Consider the following 27,652-nt stretch of genomic DNA (forward strand, 5'->3'; position numbering starts at 1 on the left):
AAAGGCCTAAAAAACATGTTTTTAACTCTTAAGTACAAATTAGGGAGAATTACAAAAACATGCTATTTCATTGAATAAATGTGAGAAAAGTTGATAAAACCCACCAAATTCAACACAAGATAAACCACAAAATTGGGGTTTACAGCTGGCAGATGACACTTATTCAAATAAATAACTGCCTCCTAAAATCTCTCACCCACTTCTAGAAGAGATATCTCAACAACCTTAAGATAAAGGGACGGTTATCCACAGCTCATCACTTATAAATATACTGACACCCCTTAGGTATGAAGAGATCCAATACATTCTAAACCTGCTTAACTCCTTGCTGACTTAAGCATCGGAGTGTCATTGCAAATACCACCCCCATTCGCCAATATACATACAATCACCTCGGATGACGGCTCCCAGACGCAAAGCTAGTCGAAGTCCACATTCCCTCATCGTTTGGGCCTTCAATTCAAGCCCAATCATCCGGTTCTAAGTAAGTCCTGAAACAATTATATTATTAGAAAAAAAAAATATTCTACTTTAATACTAATTATCCCAAATGTAAATCATACAAATTATGCTATAATTGTATATAATTATTTGTTCTTAAACTAGAGATCAAGTTATTATATTATTCATTGATAATTTATTTTTTAATTTTAAAAATATTATAGTTAAATGTACATACTTTAATTAAGCGATACTAACATTAGTCTATTAAATATAATTTTCAAACTGAACTTAGAGAATAAAATAATATTTTAATTTTTTTCGTTGTTAAAAATTCTGTGATTAGTTTGTTTAAGGTAGAGATCAAATTATTATATCATTCATTAATAATTTATTTTCTAATTTTAAAAACATTATAATTAAATGCATAGACTCTATTTAAAAGTTAAATATTTTAGTCTATTAAATATAATTTTTAAAGTGAATTTTGAGAATAAAATAATATTTTAATATTTTTATTGTTAAAAATTTTGTGATTATTTTGTTTAAGGTAGTTACTTCAAAATTTTATTTTCTGATATATTAGGCATGGTCTTATTTTGATATTTTTTATTATATCATTAATTAATAATTTTTTTCTAATCTCAAAAGTATTATGAAAGGAAAGTGTATATTATATGATTATGAGAAAGAAAATATTTATATATTATTAAAATTAGAATGCGTGTAATAATATTTTAAATAAATTAATAGTAGGAATGTGTTTGATTATATTATTAGGAGAAATATAATATTTTAATTTATCACTAATTACACTAAATATAAATTATATAAATTATACTACAATTACACATAATTGTTTGTTATTAGATTAGAAAAGTAAATTATTATATATATAATTAATTAATAATCTTTTTCTAATCTTAAAACTATTATAATTAAATGCATAGACTCACCTTAAGGATAAATATGTTAATATCATTATTAGTTTATTTTAGATAATTTTTTTGAGATTTTATTTAATGTATTGATGAGTATGATTTTATTTTGATGCTCTTCATTTTCTCTCTACCTACACTTAGATATTTTGGGAACATACAATTATTAAAAAAATATTTTTAATAATATTAAATATTTTCAAAATTTATTTTATACAAAATCAAAAATAGGATAACTTCTTATTATGACTATAAATAATGAAAGAAAATAGGATAGAATAATCATTGAACAGAAGTATAAAATATATATTAATTGAATTATTATAATCAAGATAATTTTTTATAATACATATAAGATATTGAAGGTACAATTAATATATTATTATTATTATTATTATTATTATTATTATTATTATTATTATTATTATTATTATTATTATTTGGTATTTATATAAATGATAAAAAATATAAAATTATTTTATATACATTAAATATATTCATAATAAACTTTTTTACAAAACATATTTTAGACATAAATAAAAAAATATTTTTCATGCCTCGCGCGCATAGATCCATTCACTAATACTACAACATGTCATGTCGACATGCTAATGCAAAAATGTTATATATTTTAGAATAATACGATCATGATAATATTTGGTGATACAATTCTCTAGTTAATAAAAATAATTATCCTATTTAGATTATTCTTTTTTTTTTGCAATTATTATACGATTGATTTAGCTAAAAATATTTTAGATAAAATCAATCATATAATATATTAATTTAGTTGGTTAGTTGGTTCACTTAATTGTTTAAATATGTGTTAAAGTTTAAATTTAGCCTTATTTATGCAATAATTTATTAGTCAATGAAAATTTTTTAAATGATTCTTGTATCTATAATAAATTAGTCTTTAACCTGTCACGTTAGAAGATAATATAAACAATCAAAAAATATATAATAATTTTTAAATTTAACTAACTTATTTTTTAAGAGTACATTTTAAAAATATAATAACAATAAATTTTTTATATTTTTTATATATTTAATATATTGAAAATACAAAAAACATTTGTTTTTTCGATAACTTTTTATAAATATTTTTTTATAGTATTTTTAACTTATATATTAAGAGATAAGTTAGCAAAATCCTAATATTTTTTATTGTAAGGATAATTATTTAGTTTGACCTTAATAATGGGGTGCTTGACAAATTTAATTTGTTAAAGACTATAAGTCAAAAATAATTAATGATTGTGTGCTATGACCCCCTTTTAAAGCATATCCTCCACGTATTCGGTACAAATTTAATTAATTTAATAAAAATAATGTTACATATCTAAATTTTTTTATGAGTCTCATTTAATCAAGTTAAATAATAAGATTTAGAATAATATTAATCGTAACTAATTTTTGTTATATTAAATTAATTTAATTAGATTTAATTAATAAAAAAATTTAAATATGTAATATTATTTTTATAATAAATATGCCATTAAATATAATGATGGATCCAAAAAATTTTAAAAATAAAGACAAAAATATATATACTAAAATAAATTTTGTTAAACATTATTAATTATATAAAGATATAAAAATTAAAAAAATTACTAAACACTTTTATTCTTATAAAAATTTTTTATTTCTAAAATTTAAACTTAAAATATTTTAATTAAATTATAGATAACTTGTTATCTTAACTAATTTTTTTATACACATTTAATAATAAAAAACTGACTTAATTGACACATTAATAACTAAAATATTTATAATTTAAAACTAGAATTATATATAAATACTAGAAAAATTAAATCTGTATATAAAAGTATGTTTATATAAAATAATATAATCTTAATTTACAATTTTTTTCTTTTGTCCTTTTTAAAATAATTAAGTTTGTTATATATTTTTTAATTTAATTTTGATATAATGTTAGATGAAAGATTTTATTCATCTGTTTAATTATATATTGTAATTAAAATATTTTGTCTTTACTATTTTTAAAAATAAAAAATATATTCTAAATTAATAAATTAATTAATTTATTTTAAAATTTTATATGTAACACAGGTATATATACTAAAATAAAAGATAAAAAATAAGTAATAAAAATGAATAAATTGAGAATAAAATAAAATATATAAAGTTATGAAGAAAAATATTAGATTAATACCTAAACTATGATTGTTTGAATTAAAATTTATAATTGAAAATATCAAAAAGAAAAATAATGAAATTGGAAGATACATAGAGTCATAGAAAATTATATAAAAAAAATATGGAGAATTTAAAATTTACCTTTTGATGAACAGAAGATGACTACTAGACAAAAAATAGAAAAAAAATGTTAAAAATATAAAAATAAAAAAATTTAAGAGAATAAAAGAGTGACGGTACAAAAATTAAATTTAATTAGGTTAAATAATAATTAAAATAATAAAAAATAAAAAAGTTAATTTAGAACTTTAACCAATTAAATATAATTTATTTGTAATGGGATCATTTAAAAAAATAGAGATACATTATTATATATAATTATTTTTTTTAAAAAATGAAAACCCAGTGGGGGCAAGTGCCCCCTTATGGCTCTTACTAAACGCATATGATTTTACTATATATACATAGACATATACAGGTTCTTTCATACTTTCAATTTTCAACTTTCAAGTACATAGTAAGATGAAGGCTTTCACTTATGTTCTGATCAGTCTCCTTGTTTTTTCCATTGGCATAGGTATCTTTATATCCAATAGACAATGTTTAATTTTTCTTATCTTCTATGTTTTTGTTTCAAGAAATAAATTTTTTGTCTTTTATTTTTTATTTTTAAAAAAGAACAGTTTTACATGTTATATTTTATATTGTTAAAAATAGTTAAAAAAAAAAGCTTATGTTTATTTCTTTTTAAAAAAAATGGAAATTCGTTTCTTTAAAAAGCGAATATTTTATAAAATGTTTAGAAATATAAAGAAAGTCATTTTTCTTAGACGAAAAAGAATTACCAAAAAAGAATTAAAAGAATTGAGGCTGTGTTTGTTTATGATTTTCAGAAAAGTAATTTTGCAATCTGATTCTCTTCATGCAGTTAAAATTATTTAAAATTTGATGTTAATAAAAATAGTCTTTTTGATTCTCCAAACAAAAAAATAACCGACTGTTATTTAAATTCTAATTAATTTATAAAATTATAAAAATACGGTGAAAAGTGATTTTTTCAACCAAAAAAAAACTGGTTTTTTTAATAGAAAAAAAAATTATAAATTTCTATTTGTTTATTCTAGTTTAGATTGCACATCCAACTGTCCAAGTAGTAATTGTTTGATGTGTTTTGATGTGGATACGTAGGGAATGAAAGGCTAATGAAAGTAACAGAGTCTGTCTCAAACCATTGTACACAAACACTCAACAGTGAAATATGTGTAGCAGATCACCAGTGCGAAGATATTTGCAAAAACCGTTTTGGAAGGCTAGCAAGTGGGTTTTGCATTAATAGCAAATGTATGTGTCAGTACCCACCTCCATGTCACAATTTGTAGTCCTATGTTTGCAACATTTTCCCTTTGAATAAATGTTTCAATAATGGAAAATAAAAAGCTTAAAATATATAAATAAATGATGTTTCTATGAATCAATTTTATTTACTTTCTTCTTTTTTTTTTTTCTCGTTCTTAGTTACTTTTATGAGGTTAAAGAATATTATGAGTAATTATTTATACCCCAAATAAAAAGTAACTAAAAATTAATATCGCTTAGAAATGTCAAAGGACAACATTTGGGGTGTAATTGAAATTGACGTTCAGATACTTGTATTTGCATATATATATATATATATATATATATATATATATATATGGAATTTTTATTTTAATAAATAAATAAATTATAATAATAATTGAAATAAATAATTTAAAAAATATTTACTGAAATAAATATTTCTCTTATCTCGTTTATATTGTAAATGAGAAAATTTTGCATGTATTTAGTATTTACACGGTAAATAAGATACACGAAATACATGTTATCCCGTGTGTAAACGAGATATATGTATTTATAAATAATTAAATATAGATTTTGAAAATAATAGAAAATATTAATAATTTAATTTAGACCAAACTCTTAAAAATAGAACATTTTAAATAATAGTAAAAATAGACGATTTTAACATTTTAAACAATAAAGAAGATGAATTGTCCATTTAAAATGAGCACGTTAACACATTTACTTTAAAAACACATAAGCACATTTACTTTAAATTATATTTTAAACTTTTATGTACTTCCTATTATGTGAAACGTTCTATTTTTAAGAATTTGGTCTAATTTAAATTATTAATATTTTTATTATTTTTAAAAATTATATATATATATATATATATATATATATATATATATATATATATATCGTTTACGATGCAAACAAAATAAATAACATATATCTCGTTTATATTGTAAACGAGATATATAAAAATTAAAAAAACTACACATATCTCCTTTATACAATAAACGAGATACGTGCAAAATTATCTATCGTTTACCGTGTAAACGAAATAAGAAAGGAGTATTTATTTTAGTAAATATTTTTTAAATTATTTATTTCAGTAATTATTATAATTTATTTATTTATTAAAATAAAAAATCCTATATATACGTCAAAAAAATGTGAAAAAAATAAAAGAAAACCGAAGTCATTAATGAAACTAAATGGAGGAATATTTAACCAAAAAATAAAATAAGAAATAAAAATCAATCACACTTCCACTTCTAAATTTCCATAAACAATAGTATAAAGTATAAACAAAAGCAAATAGTGTGGACAAATATATTACTAGTATATTTAAGAATTGTGAGACACACTTAGAAAACTCCACACCAGCAACTGTTATATTGCTTTGAATCCACTCAACAAAATTGCTCAATTTTTATATGGTGTATTAACTTCTACCTAAATCCTACTACCTGGAAGGCGAAAACTTGAAGCTGCTTCTGCCTACCTTGTCTTTTTGGCTTTAGCCAACTTCTTCTTTCTTTTCTTGACAGCCTTGGGGATTTTATTTTTCCGCGCTTCTCTCTTCTCTTCCTTCACCTTCTTCTTATTCTCTTTTCTAGCCGCTTTCCTGTCTGCAGGCGTCTGTGTATCGCTTTCAGAATATGAATCCACTTCGGAATCACTTTCATCATTTTCATCCTCGTCGGACTCTGAGTCACCATCTGCCTTTGAAAGGCCAGATTTATCATCAGAGTTGATATGTGAAACCTCTGTAGGATTTGATTTCACATGCTGCTTGTCATTTTGCGACGAAGGTTGTGATATTGATAATGCGTGTTTAAGTCCAGTGATGGTCTGATAGTATAAATCGCCGGTGTCCTTCCCACTTGTTATGCGTTGCACATCCTCCTCGGCATTCTTAACATCATCTAGCGTCTTAGGAATGTAAGTCTGTACAGAGAATTCAGGAAATTGAAAATGTAAAAAAGAACAAAAGAACATCGTGCTGACCAGACTATAAACACGGTTGATTCAAAGACCAAATCTGAACCCCATTTCAATTATTCAAAATAAAAAGCAAAACAAGTGAATCAAACTCATATCTATAGATTGACTTAAATATCATACTAATTAAGAAAAGGATCAAGTAAGAAGCTGACATAACAAATCAGTTTACCTGCATAAATACCGAGTCTGCAATCTCATCCTCTACAGATACATCTCCTCTTGCTGAGATTTTTTGTTGCATCTAGAATTTTTTGAGAAGCATAAAAAAATTATTTCTTGAAGTTGTTCAGAAAATGCAGAGAAATAACTAATAAGAAAAAAAAAAGACAAATACCTCTTCCAAATAACCATCCACAGCATCATCAGCAATAGTTGGATCAACAATAAAATCGAACAGTTCTCTTATCGTCATGACAGCCACACCATGCTTTTTAAAGAAGTCCTGCAAACCAACATGACAAAAACTACTTAATCACACCTTTACCTCATTATCCCCATTACAGAGATATAAAAAACAGAACAAGAAATCAATCATTTATTGCTACAAGTGCTTACTGATATATGAATACAATCTTCACGCAAGAAATCGAGGGCATGAGGATGGTCAGGATCAACAGCTTGAGAAACATCAATAATATACAAGTGACCCTAACAAATAGAGAACAACCATATTAGCTATTGACAGAGGCATTTAATCAATGAAATATAAACAGGTGAAGAGGAGATCACCTCAAAATAAAGTATATTATATTCGCTGAGGTCACCATGAACCAATTTGCACTTTTGATACAATGTCCGCATTGCAATAATCATCTGTAAAACAAATCCTCGTATAATTTCAAATTAAAACCTTGGTAGCACAGAAGAGCCTAATGCCCTTAGAATACTAAAAAAAAATGTGCAACAGTATTTCCATTAAGGATCCCTAAAATAATACTCAAAACTGTCGACTCACTGACTCTATTATTGACTTCACACCAAAGCATCTTTAAGGTATAATCTTTAAGAATTGAGATATCAGCTAAAAGGCCAAGTTCTAAATTATATCATGCAAGCATCACAATATACTATTGTAGTAATTTGACACACCTCAAGATAGCCTTCACGTAACTTGTCTAAAGATAAGTTTGCATCTTTAAGACGAGGGGCAGCCCAACCAGCCTTTCCTGTGAAAAATGAAAAAATAAACTCAGAAATTCAATTGAAATTGTACTTATGTTTCTTATGAATGATCAATATTGGGGGCAATTACAATCAATTCCAACTTCGATATATGTGACAAAAATTAGTGAACAACTGCCTCGCTTTCTTTTCTTCCTTTTCTCTCTTTTCTTATACCAGATAATGAACAGCAGATGGATGAAAGCACTGTATCAAATATGTGCACAGAATTACATTGATCACAGTATGGGGACGTTTTGTGAATGTGGAGAATAAAAGCAGTACCTATAAATTCCATAACCAAAACATGCAGCCTCAGAAGAAGAGGTGTAGGGCACCTAAGTCCTGCTGCCTTTAGCCTGCAATTCAATTTGGGAAGAGATGAGAGAAGGAAATAATTAAGGTTAGGTATGCATGGATCCAAACTATCTGATACAGATTTACTGGAAAAATAAAAGAAAAGGTAAAGTAAAAGCTTTAAAAAATTGAAGCACATGGGACTGGCCCTCTAAGGCTCTAACACACATAAAGATTTACTAGGTTCATTTCAGTTTATTCTATCAGACATACATCAAATCCATAAAAGATCTTTGAACTGTAACAAATTATTATTACTCTAGTACCTGGTTAAGTAACTGCCATAAACCCAAATAATTTTAAACTGTTTTTTTTTTTTTTTTGATAGAAAAAACAAGATGAATGTTCGTAGCACTTCATGCATAGTGTAAAGGTAAAAGGATTAATGACAAAAAAACCTGTAAAGAACATTTGACTGAGAAACATGTGTACAGTTTACCTTCTTTTCCAATTATTTTGATTATCCAATTTAATTTTTTACATGAATTTTTCATAGCACTTCTTTTAGTAAAGTTCATAACCAACCCAACAGGGAAACAAACAGGGGGGAGAAAAGGAAGCAAACCTCATAAGATTCCTCATTTCTTTCTCTGCCCATGTTTTTACCATTTTCCTGGGATTATGCCTGCAGTATCCATTTCTAAAACGGTAGTCTCCTTGCACATATCTATCTCTATCCCTGATATCATTCAGAGAATAAAGTTCAGTTTATATAATTAATAAAAATGCAACTTTGAACGATGTAACACTCGTTATACTTACTTAAAAACCAGAATGGATGTTTTGTATACTTTAATTGCAAGTTCTTGACCATCAGATTTGGTTGCATGATAAACATTTGCCTTTAGAACAAATAAAAAGGAAGAAACGAACTCAATATGACATATAACTAATTGTCAAAACAGAATAGTCTGAGACATCATCTTGGAACCTAAACCATGATGTTCAGAAACAGGAAAACACAAAATAAAAGTTTCTGGTGCACCACATACTTCCTTTCCAGTTGAAATGCATCCATTGATATCATGAAACACACCTCGGTTAAGCATTTTGAACAAAACCATGCGCGTTCTAGGATCAATTGCCTAGGAAAACCAGAGTTAGTTGCATAGTAATAATTATATTTGGCAAACAGACAAGTTTAAGAGTGATTAGGGTAGTATCACCTGCTCAACAGTGGCGCGGTCTGCCTTATCAGTAGTTTTAGTTTTACCAATGGCCATCTCTCGAACACTACCACGAATTGCCGTACTCACAGAGTTAGACATCCCAACATTCATCCTCCCTTCCCACTCCTGCACCACCAAATCTAAATTTTGAGTCATTAATCCAATTATATATGTGAAAATCTAAATTTTAGGGTTTACCTCTAAGGGAGACGCACGAATGTGGTGCGTGAACTTCTGGTTGCGGTTAGAGAGAGGCTGGAGGGTGGAGGAGTTGACGGCGGCGTGGTGGTGGCCGCCATGGGCGTTGGGGCGGCGAGAATTGAGAGAGAAGGAAGCGTCGACGACGTCGTCATCGTCCTTGGAGTCAAGCCAGTCAAGGGCGTCACCGATCTCGGAATCCGAAGAAAACGATTCCTCTTCTTCATCATCATCATCATCATCAACCTCATCTACTACTACTACTTGTTCTTCTGGTTCTCTTTCTTGGTGTCGCTGGTTCTCCATTGAATTGAAGTGAAGTTGTTTGCTTTACAGAGCGTTTGGATGGACCTAACTGCCAAACTGAAAGGAATGCGGCGGGAACAAGGCCTCAGAGGTAAGACCCCATATAAACCTATAAATATTTCTGCACAAATTAACAAATTAACAAATTAAATTTGAAATTTGAAATTTGAAAATTGAAAATATATATTTAATTATGAAAATTTAATTTTGATATACTATGTTAATATGCCGTCTAATTAGGTAACGTTGTGTCAGAAAAATAACTGCATTTATATTTATCACATGAATAATTATTTAAGAAATTAAATATAATTAGACAATTATATAAAATATCTTTACATTGTGAGTGTATTAAAAAAATAAAAAAAAATTATAAAGTAATTATAATAAATTTATTTTGAATACTTTTGACACATAAAAGAAGTAAATTATTCTCTCTATTATTGCATAATAAATTTATCTTAAATACTTTAACACGTAAAATGGGATAAAAAATTTAATATGCATCCAAAATTAGTATTTTTTATTAAAATGAGTCCATTAGATGAAATATCGGATTTTTTTATTTTAATAAATAAAATAATTATAATAATTGCTAAAATAAATAATTTAAAAAATATTTACCAAAATAAATATCACTTTCTTATCTCGTTTATACTGTAAAAAAGATAATTTTATACGTATCTCGTTTACACTGTAAATGAGATATGACACGTCAACCTGATACGTGTATATCATATTTACAAGAGTAAATGTCATTTCCGGTCCCTAACGATTTGCCCGATGGACTTCCCACCTCCTAAGAAATCTAAATACCCAAATCGATCCCTATCTATTATGATTTCAATACGTTCCAGTCCCTGCAACCGGATCCGAGCAGGTCACTGGCTGATGTGTCAGTAACTTGTCCACGTGGGTTTCTCTCCTTCATAATTGGGACAAATCGCCCCCTGTACCTTTGTTGAAACGTTGCGTTTCATTATGAGCGTTATCTCCTGGGTGTTCATAGTTATTTAGGATTTTTTCTTTATTCTTCATTGTCTTCATTGTGTGTAGAGTGAAGATAAAGGGTTTTCTCCTGAAGAACAATATGGCTATGAAAGTCAGAGACTCTTCTTCACGAACCGTGGAGGAAAGCAATGAAGCTGGGAAGAATTTGTGCTGGAGTCCAACTCTGGGTTCCACTGGGAGTATAGGAGAAAAGGCAAATCAAGGCAAGAAAAGATTTGTAGCACCCAGATGTCATTGTGGCACATATGCAATATTGTTTCAATCTAGCACTGCAGAAAATCCGAACAGACTTTTTTTTTTTGCTGCTCTTATTTTAAGGTAATCATTTTTCAATTTTAGTTTTGTTTCAAAATTCCTTGCCATTACCATGGAGTGTTATTTGTTGCAGACCGCAGCTCCACATTGCAAATACTTTGCTTGGCTTGATGAATATGTTGAGTCATATTCACATAAAGCTTATGTCAATCAGAATAGTGTGGTTGAAAGTTTGAAGACGATGGAAGAAAGATTGGAGGCACTGGAAGTAATGATGGCAAAGCAGAAAATTGAAAAAAATATTTGGAGGCAACACTAAATGCAGAAAATTAACCATTTTTTTAATTGGAATTGCAGTTACACTTATAATTTCATCAATTTGCAGTGGGTTAATTGAGAAAAATGTGAATTTGATTTAGTGTGCAAAGTTATGTAAATAGAAAACAACTACTTAATGTATTATTGTTGAAATTCATAGCTTGTATGAAGACAACAACTGATGTTATGATTATTTACTCTAATTCAATGATACTTAATTTATTTTATTTCATGTAGTTATTAGAATTTAAAATAGTGTATTGAGATATTATCATATTGTATTATTATGAGTTTCTGAAACACATGTCTATGAAGATAACAATGTAAATAAATATTCAAATCTCAGGGAAATTTGGAATTTGCACTCTAATTTCTGAGAGTTTCATAAAAGTTGAAACCAACATATAAAGTGATTCACAAACCAAAGCATGAGTATTTTACAAAAAGTTCACTCCAAAATATGACCTGCTCCAGAGTTTCACTCAGAAGACCATGTGTGTTTTTTCAACTTGATGCTAAAACAAAAACCAAAAAAATTGACTGTATCTCTAAATCAACCTTGAGTATTATGTAGACTTCAAATCATAACCTAATAATAACATCAACACTATAACCAAAATAACTAAGATAGAGTCTCCCCCTAAACCAAAGTTCTACATTTCCTAAACAACATAATATCCATATAGCAAGTTCTTTCACTGTTTTTTTGGTGGAGGCTTCATTCCCAACTATACTCTGCAGACTTGTATTTATAAAATAATATCTAATAATCTAAACAATATCTACACTATAATCCAACTATACTCTGCAGAATTATAAACAATATCAGAATAGGTTGGCAAATGTTGTTACCTTCTGTTGGTCGGACATGAGATTCCATCCGCACACTTGATGGTCTCCCAAATCATCCTGAAGTCGAGTTAAGAACCACATCCAGTTCTCTGTATTTTCTGCTCTTGTAACAGCATATGCAATAACGAATACATGGTTGTTAGCATCAAGTGACATTGCAGTTAGAAGTTGGCCTCCATAATACCCCTTTAAAAAGCATCCATCTAGGCCTATTAGTGGTCTATGATGAGCGGATAATTTGTATGCTTTTTGGCATTGTTTTTAGTATGTTTTTGGTAGTTTTAGTTGAGTTTTTATTATATTTTTATTAGTTTTTAGTTAAAATTCACTTTTCTGGACTTTACTATGAGTTTGTGTGTTTTTCTGTGATTTCAGGTATTTTCTGGCTGAAATTGAGGGATCTGAGCAAAAATCTGATCCAGAGACTCAAAAGGACTGCAGATGCTGTTGGATTCTGACCTCCCTGCACTCGAAGTGGATTTTCTGGAGCTACAGAAGCCCAATTGGCGCGCTCTCAACGGAGTTAGAAAGTAGACATCCTGGGCTTTCCAGCAATATATAATAGTCCATACTTTGCCCAAGATTTGATGGCCCAAACTGGCGTTCAAAGTCACCTCAAGAAATTCCAGCGTTAAACGCCGGAACTGGCACCTAATTGGGAGTTAAACGCCCAAACTGGCACTAAAGCTGGCGTTTAACTCCAAGGAGAGTCTCTACACGAAATTGCTTCATTGTTCAGCCCAAGCACACACCAAGTGGGCCCGGAAGTGGATTTTTATGTCATTTACTCATCTATGTACTAGTTTTCTATAAGTATGACCTTTTACTATTGTATTATAGAGACTTTTGGTAGCGATCTTTGTTTTATGCTATCTTAGACCTTTGGGAGGCTGGCCATTCGGCCATGCCTAGACCTTGTTCTTATGTATTTTCAACGGTGGAGTTTCTACACACCATAGATTAAGGTGTGGAGCTCTGCTGTACCTCGAGTATTAATGCAATTACTATTGTTCTTCCATTCAATTCCACTTGTTCTTTATCCAAGATATCACTTGTTCTTCAACATGATGAAGGTGATGATTGACGCCCATCACCATTCTCACTCATGAACAAGGTGACTGACAACCATTCTTGTTCTACAAGCATCTGAGGCTTAGTGAATATCTCTTGGATTCTTTAATCGGAATCTTCGTGGTATAGGCAAGAACTGATGGCGGCATTCAAGAGAATCCGGAAGGTCTAACATTGTCTGTGGTATTCTGAGTAGGATTCAATGACTGAATGACTGTGACGTGCTTCAAACCTGTAACCTACTGGGCGTTAGTGACAGACGCAAAAGAGTGATTCTATTCCGGTAGGGGAGGGAACCAAACCGGTGATTGGCAGTACTGTGACAGAGTGCGTGCATTAGCTTTCACTGCGCGGATGGGAGGTAGCTGCTGACAACAGTGAGACCCTATACGAGCTTGCCATGGAAAGGAGTAAGAAAGAGTTGGATGAAGGCAGTAGGAAAGCAGAGAGACGGAAGGAAAGGCATCTTCATACACTTGTCTGAAGCTCTTACACCAATGATATACATAAGTATCACTATCCTTATCTTTATATTATTTTCGTTCATCATCATATACAATTGATTTTGCCTGACTAAGATTTACAAGATGACCATAGCTTGCTTCAATGCTAACAATCTCCGTGGGATCGACCCTTACTCACGTAAGGTATTACTTGGACGACCCAGTGCACTTGCTGGTTAGTTGTGCGAAGTTGTGTAATGCCATGGTATTGAGCTACCAAGTTTTTGGCGCCGTTGCCGGGGATTGTTCAAGTTTTGAGCAAGCTTTTTGTCCGGTAACATCAGTGCCAAGATCCGGCAACAAGCACCAAGTTTTTGGCGCCGTTGCCGGGGATTGTTCAGTTTGGACAACTGACGGTTCATCTTGTTGCTTAGATTAGGTATTTATTTTTTTCGAAATTCTTGAAGATGAATTCTAGAGTTTCAGGATGATTTGTTGAAATCTGGCTGGCTGAGAAGCCATGTCTAATCTGATTGGACCGAGGTTTCAACTTATCACCACAAGAACTTGTTGATTTTCATCAACCTTGCTTTTGGAGCAGTGATCTGCTAAGGCTTGGCTGACCTTTGGTCATGTCTAGTGTTTTGGACCGAAGCTTTCCTTGAAAGCTTGGCTGGCTGTGAAGCCATGTCTAATTCCTGGACCGGAGTCTTAGACTAGCATTGCACTGATTCCTGGAATTCTCATTAAGAATTTTGATACCTTTTTCCACTTAATTTTCAAAAAACACAAAAAAAATTTTACAAAATCATAAAAAAAACCCAAAAATATTTGATGTTTCTTGCTTTAGTCTAGTGTCTCACCTTAAGTTTTGGTGTCAAATGCATGTTTTTGTTATACTTTTCGAATCCATGCATGTATTTCTTGTTTTGATCTTTAAATTCTATTGACTTGAGTGTTCATATGTCTCATATAGTGTCAGTAGTACACAAACTGCTAAGTTTGGTGTCTTGCATGCATTGTTATTTGATTCTTGTTGCATTTTGATTATTAAAAATCCAAAAATATTTTTAATTTGTGTCTTTTCAAGTCAATGATACAAAGAATTGAAGATTCAGAACACACTGCAGAGGAATTATACAGAAAAAGCTGAGCATTCAAAAATGCCCAGTGAAGAAGGCAGACTGGCGTTTAAACGCCAGCCAGGGTACCTGGTTGGGCGTTTAACGCCCAAAGAGGTAGCATTTTGGGCGTTAAACGCCAGAATGTATACCATTCTAGGCGTTTAACGCCAGGATGGTGCTAGGAGGAAGATTTTGTTTTCAAAATCAATTTTTTTCAAGTTTTCAAAGTTTTTCAAAACCAAATCTTTTTCAAATCATATCTTTTCAATCAAATGTTTTCAAAATCAATTTCTTTCCTTTTTCAAAGATACTTACTAACAATTAATGATTTGATTGAACATTTTTTGCCTTTTCTGTGAAGGAAGGTTTTATGTTTGAATCATATCTTTTCTTGTTAGGCAAGTCACTAATTTTCAAAATCATATCTTTTCAAATTGTTTTCAAATCATATCTTCTCAATCACATCTTTTTAAAACCATAACTTTTCAATCAAATCTTTTTAATCACATCTTTTTCAAAATAGTTTTCAATCAAATCTTTTTAATTTCTAATTTCAAAATCTTTTTCAAAAATCACTTGATTTCTTTTCCACTTTGAGTTTTCGAAAATTATCAATCAAATTTTCAAAATGTTTTCAAAATCTTTTGATTGAATTTTCGAAAATCCTCTTCCCTCCTTCCCACATCCTTCTATTTATGGAGTACCACTCCTTCTTCATGCACAATTCGAACCTTATCTAATTAAAGTTCGAATTCTTCTTCTCCTTCTTCTTACTATTTCTCTTTTCCTCTGACACTTCAAGGAATCTCTATACTGTGACATAGAGGATTCCACATTCTCTTTTTCTCTTCTCTTTCATATGAGCAGGAGCAGAGACAAAGGCATTCTTGTTGAAGCTGATCCTGAGCCTGAGAGAACCTTAAAGCGAAAGCTAAGAGAAGCTAAAGCACAACTCTCTTTAGAGGACCTGACCGAATTCTTCAAGGAAGAAGAACACATGGCAGCCGAAAACAACAACAATGCCAACAATGCAAGGAAGGTGCTGGGTGACTTTACTGCACCTACTCCTGATTTCTATGGGAGAAGCATCTCTATCCCTGCCATTGGAGCAAACAACTTTGAGCTTAAGCCTCAATTAGTTTCTCTAATGCAACAGAATTGCAAGTTCCATGGACTTCCAATGGAAGATCCTCATCAGTTCTTAGCTGAATTCTTGCAAATCTGTGACACAGTCAAGACTAATGGGGTTAACCCTGAGGTCTACAGACTGATGCTATTCCCTTTTGCTGTAAGAGACAGAGCTAGAATATGGTTGGACTCTCAACCTAAAGAAAGCCTGGACTCTTGGGAAAAGCTAGTCAATGCCTTCTTGGCAAAGTTCTTTCCACCACAAAGATGGAGTAAGCTTAGAGTGGAAGTCCAAACCTTCAGACAGAAGGATGGAGAATCCCTCTATGAAGCTTGGGAAAGATACAAACAATTAATCAGAAGATGTCCCTCAGACATGCTTTCTGAATGGAGCATCATAGGTATTTTCTATGATGGTCTCTCTGAACTATCTAAGATGTCCTTGGATAGCTCTGCTGGAGGATCTCTTCATCTGAAGAAGACGCCTGCAGAAGCTCAAGAGCTGATTGAAATGGTTGCAAATAACCAATTCATGTACACTTCTGAAAGGAATCCTGTGAACAATGGGACTAGTCAGAAGAAAGGAGTTCTTGAGATTGACACTCTGAATGCCATACTGGCTCAGAACAAGATATTGACTCAACAAGTCAATTTGATTTCTCAAAGTCTGTCTGGAATGCAAAATGCACCAAACAGTACTAAGGAAGCTTCATCTGAGGAAGAAGCTTATGATCCTGAGAACCCTTCAATGGAAGAGGTGAATTACCTAGGAGAACCCTATGGAAACACCTATAATTCTTCATGGAGAAATCACCCAAATCTCTCATGGAAGAATCAAGAGAGACCTCAACAAGGTTTCAATAATAATAATAATGGTGGAAGAAACAGGCTTGGCAATAACAAGCCTTTTCCATCATCTTCTCAGCAACAGACAGAGAGTTCTAAGCAGAATACTTCTGACTTAGCAACAATGGTCTCTGATCTAATAAAGACCACTCAAAGTTTCATGACTGAAACAAGGTCCTCCATTAGAAATTTGGAAGGACAAGTGGGTCAGCTGAGCAAGAAAGTTACTGAACTCCCTCCTAGCACTCTCCCAAGTAATACAGAAGAAAATCCAAAAGGAGAGTGCAAAGCCATAGACATGGCCGAATATGGAGAGGAAGGAGAGGAGGAGGACGCCACTGAGGAAGACCTCAGTGGGCGTGTACCAATCTCCTCTGAGTTCCAATGGGAATCTGAGGCTCAAAATGAGACCATAGAGATTCCATTGGACTTACTTCTGCCATTCATGAGCTCTGATGAGTATTCTTCCTCTGAAGAGGATGAATATGTCACTGAAGAGCAAGTTGCTAAATACCTTGGAGCAATCATGAAGCTGAATGACAAGTTATTTGGAAATGAGACTTGGGAGGATGAACCACCTTTGCTCACCAAAGAACTGGATGACTTGTCTAGGCAGAAACTGCCTCAAAAGATGCAAGATCCTGGGAAGTTTTCTATACCTTGTACCATAGGCACCATGACCTTCAAGAAGGCCTTGTGTGACTTAGGGTCAAGTGTAAACCTCATGCCCCTCTCTGTAATGGAGAAATTAGGGATCTTTGAGGTGCAAGCTGCAAGAATCTCATTAGAGATGGCAGACAATTCAAGAAAACAAGCTCATGGACTTGTAGAGAATGTTTTGGTGAAGATTGAAGACCATTACATCCCTACTGACTTCATAGTCCTAGAGACTGGGAAGTGCATGGATGAATCCATCATCCTTGGCAGACCCTTCCTAGCCACAGCAAAGGCTGTGATTGATGTTGATAGAGGAGAGTTGATCATTCAAGTGAATGGAGAATCCTTGGTGTTTAAGGCCCAAGGACATCCCTCTATCATCATGGAGAGGAAGCATGAAGAGCTTCTCTCAAAACAGAGCCAAGCAGAGCCCCCACAGTCAAACTCTAAGTTTGGTGTTGGGAGGCCACAACCAAACTCTAAGTTTGGTGTTGAACCCCCACATTCAAACTCTGAGTTTGGTGTTGGGAGGTTCCAACACGGTTCTGAACATTTCTGAGGCTCCATGAGAGTCCTCTGTCAAGCTAATGACATTAAAGAAGCGCTTGTTGGGAGGCAACCCAATGTTTTATAGTTAACTATTTTCTTTTGTTATTTTATCTTTTTTGTAGGTTGATGATCATAAGAAGTCACAAAAACAATGAAAAAAGCAAAAACAGAATGAAAAACAGGAAGAAAAACAGCACACCCTGGAGGAGAAGAAGCTGGCGTTCAAACGCCAGTAATGCTAGCTGTTGGGCGTTTAACGCCCAGTCTGGCACCATTCTGGGCGTTTAACGCCAGAAAGGTGCACCAGACTGGCGTTAAACGCCAGAAAAGGGCAACAACCTGGCGTTAAACGCCAGGAATGGGCACCAGCCCAGCGTTTAACGCCAGAAATAGCTCAAAACATGATTTTGAGCAACATTTGGTGCAGGGATGACTTTTCCTTGACACCACAGGATCTGTGGACCCCACAGGACCCCACCATCACTCTCTCTCTTCTTCCCCCATTCACCAATCACCTCAACACCTCTTCTCCAAAAACCCTTCACCTATCAAATCCCATCTTTCTCTTCACCACTCACATCCATCCTTCATAAATCCCCACCAACCTCACCCTTCAAATTCAAACCACTTTCCCTCCCAAAACCCAACCCTCATGGCCGAACCTTTACCCCCCTCTCTCCTATATATACCCTTCTTCAACCCTTCATTTTCACACAACCTAAACACCCTTTCTTACCCTTCTTGGCCGAACACACTACCATCTCCCTCTTCCTCATTTCTTCTTCTTCTACTCTCTTCTTTCTTCTTTTGCTCGAGGACGAGCAAACATTTTAAGTTTGGTGTGGTAAAAGCGTTGCTTTTTCATAACCATTTATGGCATCCAAGGCCAGAGAAACCTCTAGAAAGAGGAAAGGGAAGGCAAAAGCTTCCACCTCCGAGTCATGGGAGATGGATAGATTCCTCTCAAGGGTGCATCAAGTCCACTTCTATGAAGTTGTGGCCTTGAAGAAGGTGATCCCCGAGGTCCCCTTTTCACTCAAAAAGGGTGAATATCCGGAGATCCGCCATGAGATCCGAAGAAGAGGTTGGGAAGTACTTACCAACCCCATTCAACAAGTCGGAATCTTGATGGTTCAAGAGTTCTATGCCAATGCATGGATCACCAAGAACCATGACCAAAGTGTGAACCCGAATCCAAAGAATTATCTCACTATGGTTCGGGGGAAATACTTGGATTTTAGTCCGGAGAGTGTGAGGGTGGCGTTCAACTTGCCTATGATGCAAGGAGATGAGCATCCTTACACTAGAAGGGTCAACTTTGATCAAAGGTTGGACCAAGTCCTCACAATCATATGTGAAGAGGGCGCACAATGGAAGCAAGATTCAAGAGGAAAGCCGGTTCAATTGAGAAGGCATGACCTCAAGCCCGTGGCTAGAGGATGGTTAGAGTTCATACAACGCTCAATCATTCCCACTAGCAACCGGTCCGAAGTTACCATAGACCGGGCTATCATGATCCATAGCATCATGATTGGAGAAGAAGTGGAAGTTCATGAGGTTATAGCCCAAGAACTCTACAAGGTGGCGGACAAGACCTCCACTTTGGCAAGGTTAGCCTTTCCTCATCTCATATGTCACCTCTATTATTCAGTTGGAGTTGACATAGAAGGAGATACCCCCATTGATGAGGACAAGCCCATCACCAAGAAAAGGATGGAGTACACAAGAGACCCCTCTCATCAAGAGATCCCTGAGATGCCTCAAGGGATGCACCTTCCTCCACAAAATTACTGGGAGCAACTGAACACCTCCCTAGGAGAATTGAGTTCCAACATGGGACAACTAAGGGTGGAGCATCAAGAACACTCCATCATCCTTCATGAAATTAGAGAAGACCAAAGAATCATGAGGGAGGAGCAACAAAGACAAGGAAGAGACATTGAGGAGCTCAAGCACTCCATAGGACCTTCAAGAGGAAGGAAGAGCCGCCATCACTAAGGTGGACCCGTTCCTTGATTTCCTTGTTCTTTATTCTTCTGTTTTTCGATTTTTATGCTTTATGTTTATCCATGTTTGTGTCTTGTGATCATTAGTGTCTTAGTGTCTATGCCTTAAAGCTATGAATGTCCTATGAATCCATCACCTCTCTTAAATAAAAAACGTGCTTAATTGAAAAGGAAAGAATTGCATGAATTCTGAATTTTATAATAGTTTAATTATTTTGATGTGGTGGCAACACTTTTGTTCTCTGAATGTATGCTTGAACAGTGCATATGTCTTTTGAATTTGTGGTTCATGAATGTTGGCTCTTGAAAGAATGATGAAAAAGGAGACATGTTATTGAGGATCTGAAAAATCATTAAAAATGATTCTTGAAGCAAGAAAAAGCAGTGAATACAAAAAAAAAATTCGAAAAAAAAAAAAGAAAGAAAGAAATAAGAGTTGTGATCCAAAGCAAATAAGAGTGTGCTTAAGAACCCTGGACACCTCTAATTGGGGACTTTAGCAAAGCTGAGTCACAATCTGAAAAGGTTCACCCAATCATGTGTCTGTGGCATGTATGTATCCGGTGGTAATACTGGAAGACAGAGTGCTTTGGGCCACGGCCAAGACTCAATAAGTAGCTGTGTTCAAGAATCATCATACTTAACTAGGAGAATCACTAACACTATCTGGATTCTGAGTTCCTAAAGAAGCCAATCATTCTGAATTACAAGGGATAGAGTGAGATGCCAAAACTATTCAGAGACAAAAAGTTAAAAGCCCCGCTCATCTAATTAATACTGATCTTCATAGATGTTTTTGGAGTTCATTGCATATTCTCTTCTTTTTATCTTATTTGATTTTCAGTTGCTTGGGGACAAGCAACAATTTAAGTTTGGTGTTGTGATGAGCGGATAATTTGTATGCTTTTTGGCATTGTTTTTAGTATGTTTTTGGTAGTTTTAGTTGAGTTTTTATTATATTTTTATTAGTTTTTAGTTAAAATTCACTTTTCTGGACTTTACTATGAGTTTGTGTATTTTTCTGTGATTTCAGGTATTTTCTGGCTGAAATTGAGGGATCTGAGCAAAAATCTGATCCAGAGACTCAAAAGGACTGCAGATGCTGTTGGATTCTGACCTTCCTGCACTCGAAGTGGATTTTCTGGAGCTACAGAAGCCCAATTGGCGCGCTCTCAACGGCGTTGGAAAGTAGACATCCTGGGCTTTCCAGCAATATATAATAGTCCATACTTTTCCCAAGATTTGATGGCCCAAACTGGCGTTCAAAGTCACCTCAAGAAATTCCAGCGTTAAACGCCGGAACTGGCACCTAATTGGGAGTTAAACGCCCAAACTGGCACTAAAGCTGGCGTTTAACTCCAAGGAGAGTCTCTACACGAAATTGCTTCATTGTTCAGCCCAAGCACACACCAAGTGGGCCCGGAAGTGGATTTTTATGTCATTTACTCATCTATGTACTAGTTTTCTATAAGTAGGACCTTTTACTATTGTATTATAGAGACTTTTGGTAGCGATCTTTGTTTTATGCTATCTTAGACCTTTGGGAGGCTGGCCATTCAGCCATGCCTAGACCTTGTTCTTATGTATTTTCAACGGTGGAGTTTCTACACACCATAGATTAAGGTGTGGAGCTCTGCTGTACCTCGAGTATTAATGTAATTACTATTGTTCTTCCATTCAATTCCACTTGTTCTTTATCCAAGATATCACTTGTTCTTCAACATGATGAAGGTGATGACGCCCATCACCATTCTCACTCATGAACAAGGTGACTGACAACCATTCTTGTTCTACAAGCATCTGAGGCTTAGTGAATATCTCTTGGATTCTTTAATCGGAATCTTCGTGGTATAGGCAAGAACTGATGGCGGCATTCAAGAGAATCCGGAAGGTCTAACCTTGTCTGTGGTATTCTGAGTAGGATTCAATGACTGAATGACTGTGACGTGCTTCAAACCTGTAACCTACTGGGCGTTAGTGACAGACGCAAAAGAGTGATTCTATTCCGATAGGGGAGGGAACCAAACCGGTGATTGGCAGTACTGTGACAGAGTGCGTGCATTAGCTTTCACTGCGCGGATGGGAGGTAGCTGCTGACAACAGTGAGACCCTATACGAGCTTGCCATGGAAAGGAGTAAGAAAGAGTTGGATGAAGGCAGTAGGAAAGCAGAGAGACGGAAGGGAAGGCATCTTCATACACTTGTCTGAAGCTCTTACACCAATGATATACATAAGTATCACTATCCTTATCTTTATATTATTTTCGTTCATCATCATATACAATTGAGTTTGCCTGACTAAGATTTACAAGATGACCATAGCTTGCTTCAATGCTAACAATCTCCGTGGGATCGACCCTTACTCACGTAAGGTATTACTTGGACGACCTAGTGCACTTGCTGGTTAGTTGTGCGAAGTTGTGTAATGCCATGGTATTGAGCTACCACGTTTTTGGAGCCATTACCGGGGATTATGAGAGTTGTGAAAAAGTATTGTTCACAATTTCGCGCACCAGTCTACAACCCTTAACAAACCCATTTCTGCACGCATCTAAGCATATGTAAATTTTGTCAAATAGCGGTAGAGATTGCGGAATTGGGTCAACACACATGTCAGCCGTGCTGTCTGGGTTACTCCTGTGCAACTCTTGTAAATAATCCCACAACTTCCCATATTATGCCTTGTCATTCCCAACAACAATTTCCCTAGTTGCTTTCAAAGCCCTTTGGATCATTTTTGGATGGACCTGAACATTGTAGTCCTGTTTCATATGCTCTGTTGCTTCCCTCGGTGTCAGCTTAGGCTGTGTTGCCAACCTTTTTTCCAGCTTATCTGTGACCCATGCCCTATCATCCAAATTGCTTCCATAATCCCTTCCACATATATGCTTGTTGTGAAATGTTTTTACCTCAAATGCCATTGTTTTTGAGTTCCTTGCCACATATATTAACCATGGGCAGTTCTCCTCCGCACATCTAGCCTTGACCCTCTCCTTTTCATTCTTGATATACATGCAATCTCTTTCATCCTAGATAAATACATCCTTCAAGGCCTTCTTAAATCTCTCCATACTCGAAAATTGCATTCCAAGCTCAAACCAAACCTCTCCATATTCATTTTCTTCATTGAAATCAAGTTCGTGCATTGTCCTCTCATCCTCAGAAGATACCTGGGTATGACACTCTTCAGAAGCATATTCATAGTTGTAGTTATCACTGTCACTCTTCTCATTAACCACTGCTGGACCTCCTAGTTCATCTTCTACTGGCCCTCCCATATCTGTTTCTACTGGCCCTTGGGCAGAATCCGACCCACTAGGAGGTGTCTCAGTTCGATTTCCTTTACTAGATTCACCGTATAGCACATGTCTCTTCCTCCTCCTCCCAATATACCTCTTTGATGATTTCTTACCATTTTTCTTAGGTGACACTTTCTTCTTGTTTGATGGAGACACTGATGCTTTTTCCTTTGTTTTTTTTCCATGTCTTTTTGGTGACTCAATATCACTACTATCACTCTCATAACTAGGAGGAGGAGGCTTGTAGGCCTCATCCTCGGCACTCTCGTATCCATCATCCGATGAGGATTCCTCTGTGACCACAACGGGCTCTTCTTCTGGTTCTGGCTCTGGTTCGACTGCCATTGGTTGACTTACCAGGTGCTCAAAGTAGATGTAGAACTCATTTCTATCTGGACAACTTAGGGTGGTTTCACACATGTCATTAATATCCTGGTCACCCTTAAGGATATGAAGCCCAAACTCCAGGTTTTTTGTTGCTGGATCAAGCCAGTAAATTTCTTTGTATTCTAGATAACCTAATCCCCTGAAGAGTTCTTCCAAGTCCTTCTTGTTGACAAAATCAACATCCATGGGTGAAAATTTCTCAATCTTTCCATCTACGTACTGCAACACTCCATTTAGATCTTTTTTTAGTATCCCACCATGATGAAAAACAGGGATAACAAACACAGACATCTGTAAAAATCCAAACTATAACTCAGTAACAGAGCTAAACTTCAAACTTAATCAACAGCAAATAGACTAAAATATCTATCAGTTAAGAATTCTTAACTCATCAATAAGCAGAACGGTAGAAACTTTCAAAGTTAACATCACTATTATAGTTTTGCAACAACCCTAACTCATCAAACAAAGCTAGTGCTTCACCCCATCCACCCATAATCACCATGCAAAGGAGAACTGAGTTATCAAAGCTAATTTCACTCCCACTATCTGACACAATCCTCAATTTGACTACAGTGAAAGATAAAGTAAGTAGAAGAGAACGAAAGATTGCTTACCGTTTCAAAGAAACTTGCCAAATGCTTCCAATGTCTTCCCACACAGTGGTGCAGCACGATCGCACGTCCTCAACGTAACGCTCTTTTGGAGGGAAGGAGAAAGGTTTCAGAGTTAGGGCCAAATGTAAATGAAGAGGGAGAGGAAGGTGTTTTATGGAATAATGCTCATAATGAAACGCAACATTTCAACAAAGGTACAGGGGGCGATTTGTCCTAATTATGAAGGAGAAAAACCCACGTGGACAAGTTACTGACACATCAGTCAGTGACCTGCTCGGATCCGGTTGCAGGGACTGGAACGTACTGAAATCATAATAGATAGGAATCGATTTGGGTATTTAGATTTCTTAGGGGGTGGGAAGTCCATCGGGCAAATCGTTAGGGACCGGAAAGGGCATTTACTCTATTTACAATGTAAACCAGATAAGGCATGTCGCCTATAAGTATATGTCGTTCACAGCGTGCTTCTGGATCCCAATTTGACCTTGTCAACCACTTTCTCCTCTCTATTATTCCCTTTTGACAATATCATCGACTAATACTGCGATGGTGCGCCAGGCAAAGAACGACGGAGACATCAATAGATTGAACGAGACGTCGCATTACGCCGAGGCAGCCGACTTGGAGGTTAGTTTTGTTGTGTTTAATTCTGTGCAATAAGCATATGGAAATTTTTTTTATGTGGCTGGTGCACGAATTTGTGATTCGCACAACTAACCAGCAAGTGCACTGGGTCGTCCAAGTAATACCTTACGTGAGTAAGGGTCGATCCCACGGAGATTATTGGCTTGAAGCAATCAATGTTTATTTTATTAATCTTAGTCAGGAGGCCAATAGGATTTAAAAAGTGAAATTACCAGATTTGATTATAAAAATAAAAGAGAATAACAGTGTTACTTGTTGTGCAGTAATGAGAAACATGTTGGAGTTTTGGAGATGCTTTGTCCTTTGAATTTCTACTTTTCCTTGAAATCCTCTTCCCACACGCAAGATTCCTTCCATGGCAAGCTCTATGTAGGGTGTCACCGTTGTCAATGGCTACTTCCCATCCTCTCAGTGAAAACGTTCCTATGCTCTGTCACAGCACGGCTAATCATCTGTCGGTTCTCAATCAGGTTGGAATAGAATCCATTGATTCTTTTGCGTCTGTCACTAACGCCCAGCCCTCAGGAGTTTGAAGCACATCACAGTCATTCAATCCCGGAATCCTACTCGGAATACCACAGACAAGGTTTAGACTTTCCGGATTCTCATGAATGCCGCCATCAATCCGGCCTGTACCACAAAGATTCTGATTAAGGAATCTAAGAGATATTCATTCAATCTGATGTAGAACGGAGGTGGTTGTCAGGCACACGTTCATGGGTTGAGGAAGGTGATGAGTGTCACGGATCATCACCTTCTTCACAATTAAGCGCGAATAAACATCTTAGATAAGAACAAGCGTGTTTGAATGGAAAACAAAGGAATTGTATTAAATCATCGAGACGCTGCAGAGCTCCTCACCCCTAACAATGGAGTTTAGAGACTCATGCCGTCAAAAAGTATGTAATTCAGATCTGAAAATGTCATGAGGTACAAGAAATGTCTGTAAAAGTTGTTTAAATAGTAAACTAGTAACCTAGGTTTACAGAAAATGAATAAACTAAGATAATTGGTGCAGAAATCCACTTCTGGGGCCCACTTGGTGTGTGCTGGGGCTGAGATTAAAGCTATCCACGAGTAGAGGCCTTTCTTGGCGTTAAACTCCAGGTTATGACGTGTTTTGGGCGTTCAACTCCGGATCATGACGTTTTTCTGGCGTTTAACTCCAGACAGCAGCATGAACTTGGCGTTCAACGCCAAGTTACGTCATCTATCCTTGCGCAAAGTATGGACTATTATATATTGCTGGAAAGCCCTGGATGTCTACTTTTCAACGCCGTTGAGAGCGCGCCAATTGGACTCCTGTAGCTCCAGAAAATCCATTTCGAGTGCAGGGAGGTCAGGATCCAACAGCATCAGCAGTCCTTTTTCAGCCTAAGTCAGATTTTTGCTCAGCTCCCTCAATTTCAGCCAGAAAATACCTGAAATCACAGAAAAACACACAAACTCATAGTAAAGTCCAGAAATATGATTTTTGCCTAAAAACTAATAATATTCTCCTAAAAACTAACTAAAACATGCTAAAATCTACATGAAATTACCCCCAAAAAGCGTATAAAATATCCGCTCATCACAACACCAAACTTAAACTGTTGCTTGTCCTCAAGCAACTAGATGAATAAAATAGGTTCTAACAGAAATTAAGAAGTAATAATATTTTAGAGTTTTAAATGAAGCTCATATTCTCATTAGATGAGCGGGGCTTGTAGCTTTTTGTTTCTGAACAGTTTTGGCATCCCCTTGTATCTTTAAATTTTCAGAATGATTGGCATCCTTAGGAACTCAGAATTCAGATAGTATTATTGACTCTCCTAGTGTAGTATGTTGATTCTTGAACACAGTTATTTTATGAGTCTTGGCCGTGGCCTTAAGCACTTTGTTTTCCAGTATTACCACCAGATACATAAATGCCACAGACACATGACTAGGTGAACCTTTTCAGATTGTGACTTAGCTTTGCTAAAGTCCCCAGTCAGAGGTATCCAGAGCTCTTAAGCACACTCTGTTTGATTTGGATCACGACTTTAACCACTCAGTCTCAAGTTTGTAACTTGGACCTGCATGCCACAAGCATATGGTTAGGGACAGCTTGGTTTAGCCGCTTAGGCCTGGATTTTATTTCCTTGGGCCCTCCTATCCATTGATGCTCAAAGCCTTGGATCCCTTTTTTACTCTTGGCTAGTGCTCATGGCTTCTCTCTTTTTTTTTTTTTTGACTGCTTTTTCTTGCTTCAAGAATCAATTTTATGATTTTTCAGATCATCAATAATATTTTTCATGTTCCTCATCCTTTCAGGAGCCAATATTCATCAAATTCAAAGTACAATTTATGCACTGTTCAAGCATTCATTCAGAGAACAAAAAGTATTGCCACCACAT

At 34.6% G+C, this 27,652-nt stretch overlaps 1 protein-coding gene and 1 non-coding gene across 2 annotated transcripts; both read right to left on the reverse strand.

The window, feature by feature from the left end:
* Positions 1-6,139: 6,139 nt before the first annotated feature.
* Positions 6,140-10,143, reverse strand: LOC130973046 (uncharacterized). Its single transcript, XM_057897419.1, has 12 exons — positions 9,761-10,143; positions 9,560-9,688; positions 9,386-9,478; positions 9,156-9,235; positions 8,959-9,072; positions 8,322-8,395; positions 7,965-8,041; positions 7,605-7,688; positions 7,431-7,523; positions 7,210-7,317; positions 7,045-7,116; positions 6,140-6,818 (listed from the first exon to the last, which is right to left on the reverse strand). Exons 1-12 carry the CDS (start codon positions 10,064-10,066, stop codon positions 6,369-6,371), a joined length of 1,680 nt encoding a protein of 559 aa, XP_057753402.1. The 5' UTR covers positions 10,067-10,143; the 3' UTR covers positions 6,140-6,368.
* A 6,399-nt stretch (positions 10,144-16,542) lies between these two features.
* On the reverse strand, positions 16,543-16,650 carry LOC130978191 (small nucleolar RNA R71). The gene has a single exon (XR_009085847.1). It is a non-coding gene; the product is annotated as a small nucleolar RNA R71 (small nucleolar RNA).
* Between the last annotated feature and the right edge of the window lie 11,002 nt (positions 16,651-27,652).

The sequence above is a fragment of the Arachis stenosperma genome, chromosome 4 (assembly GCF_014773155.1).
Source record: "Arachis stenosperma cultivar V10309 chromosome 4, arast.V10309.gnm1.PFL2, whole genome shotgun sequence".
NCBI lineage: Eukaryota > Viridiplantae > Streptophyta > Magnoliopsida > Fabales > Fabaceae > Arachis > Arachis stenosperma.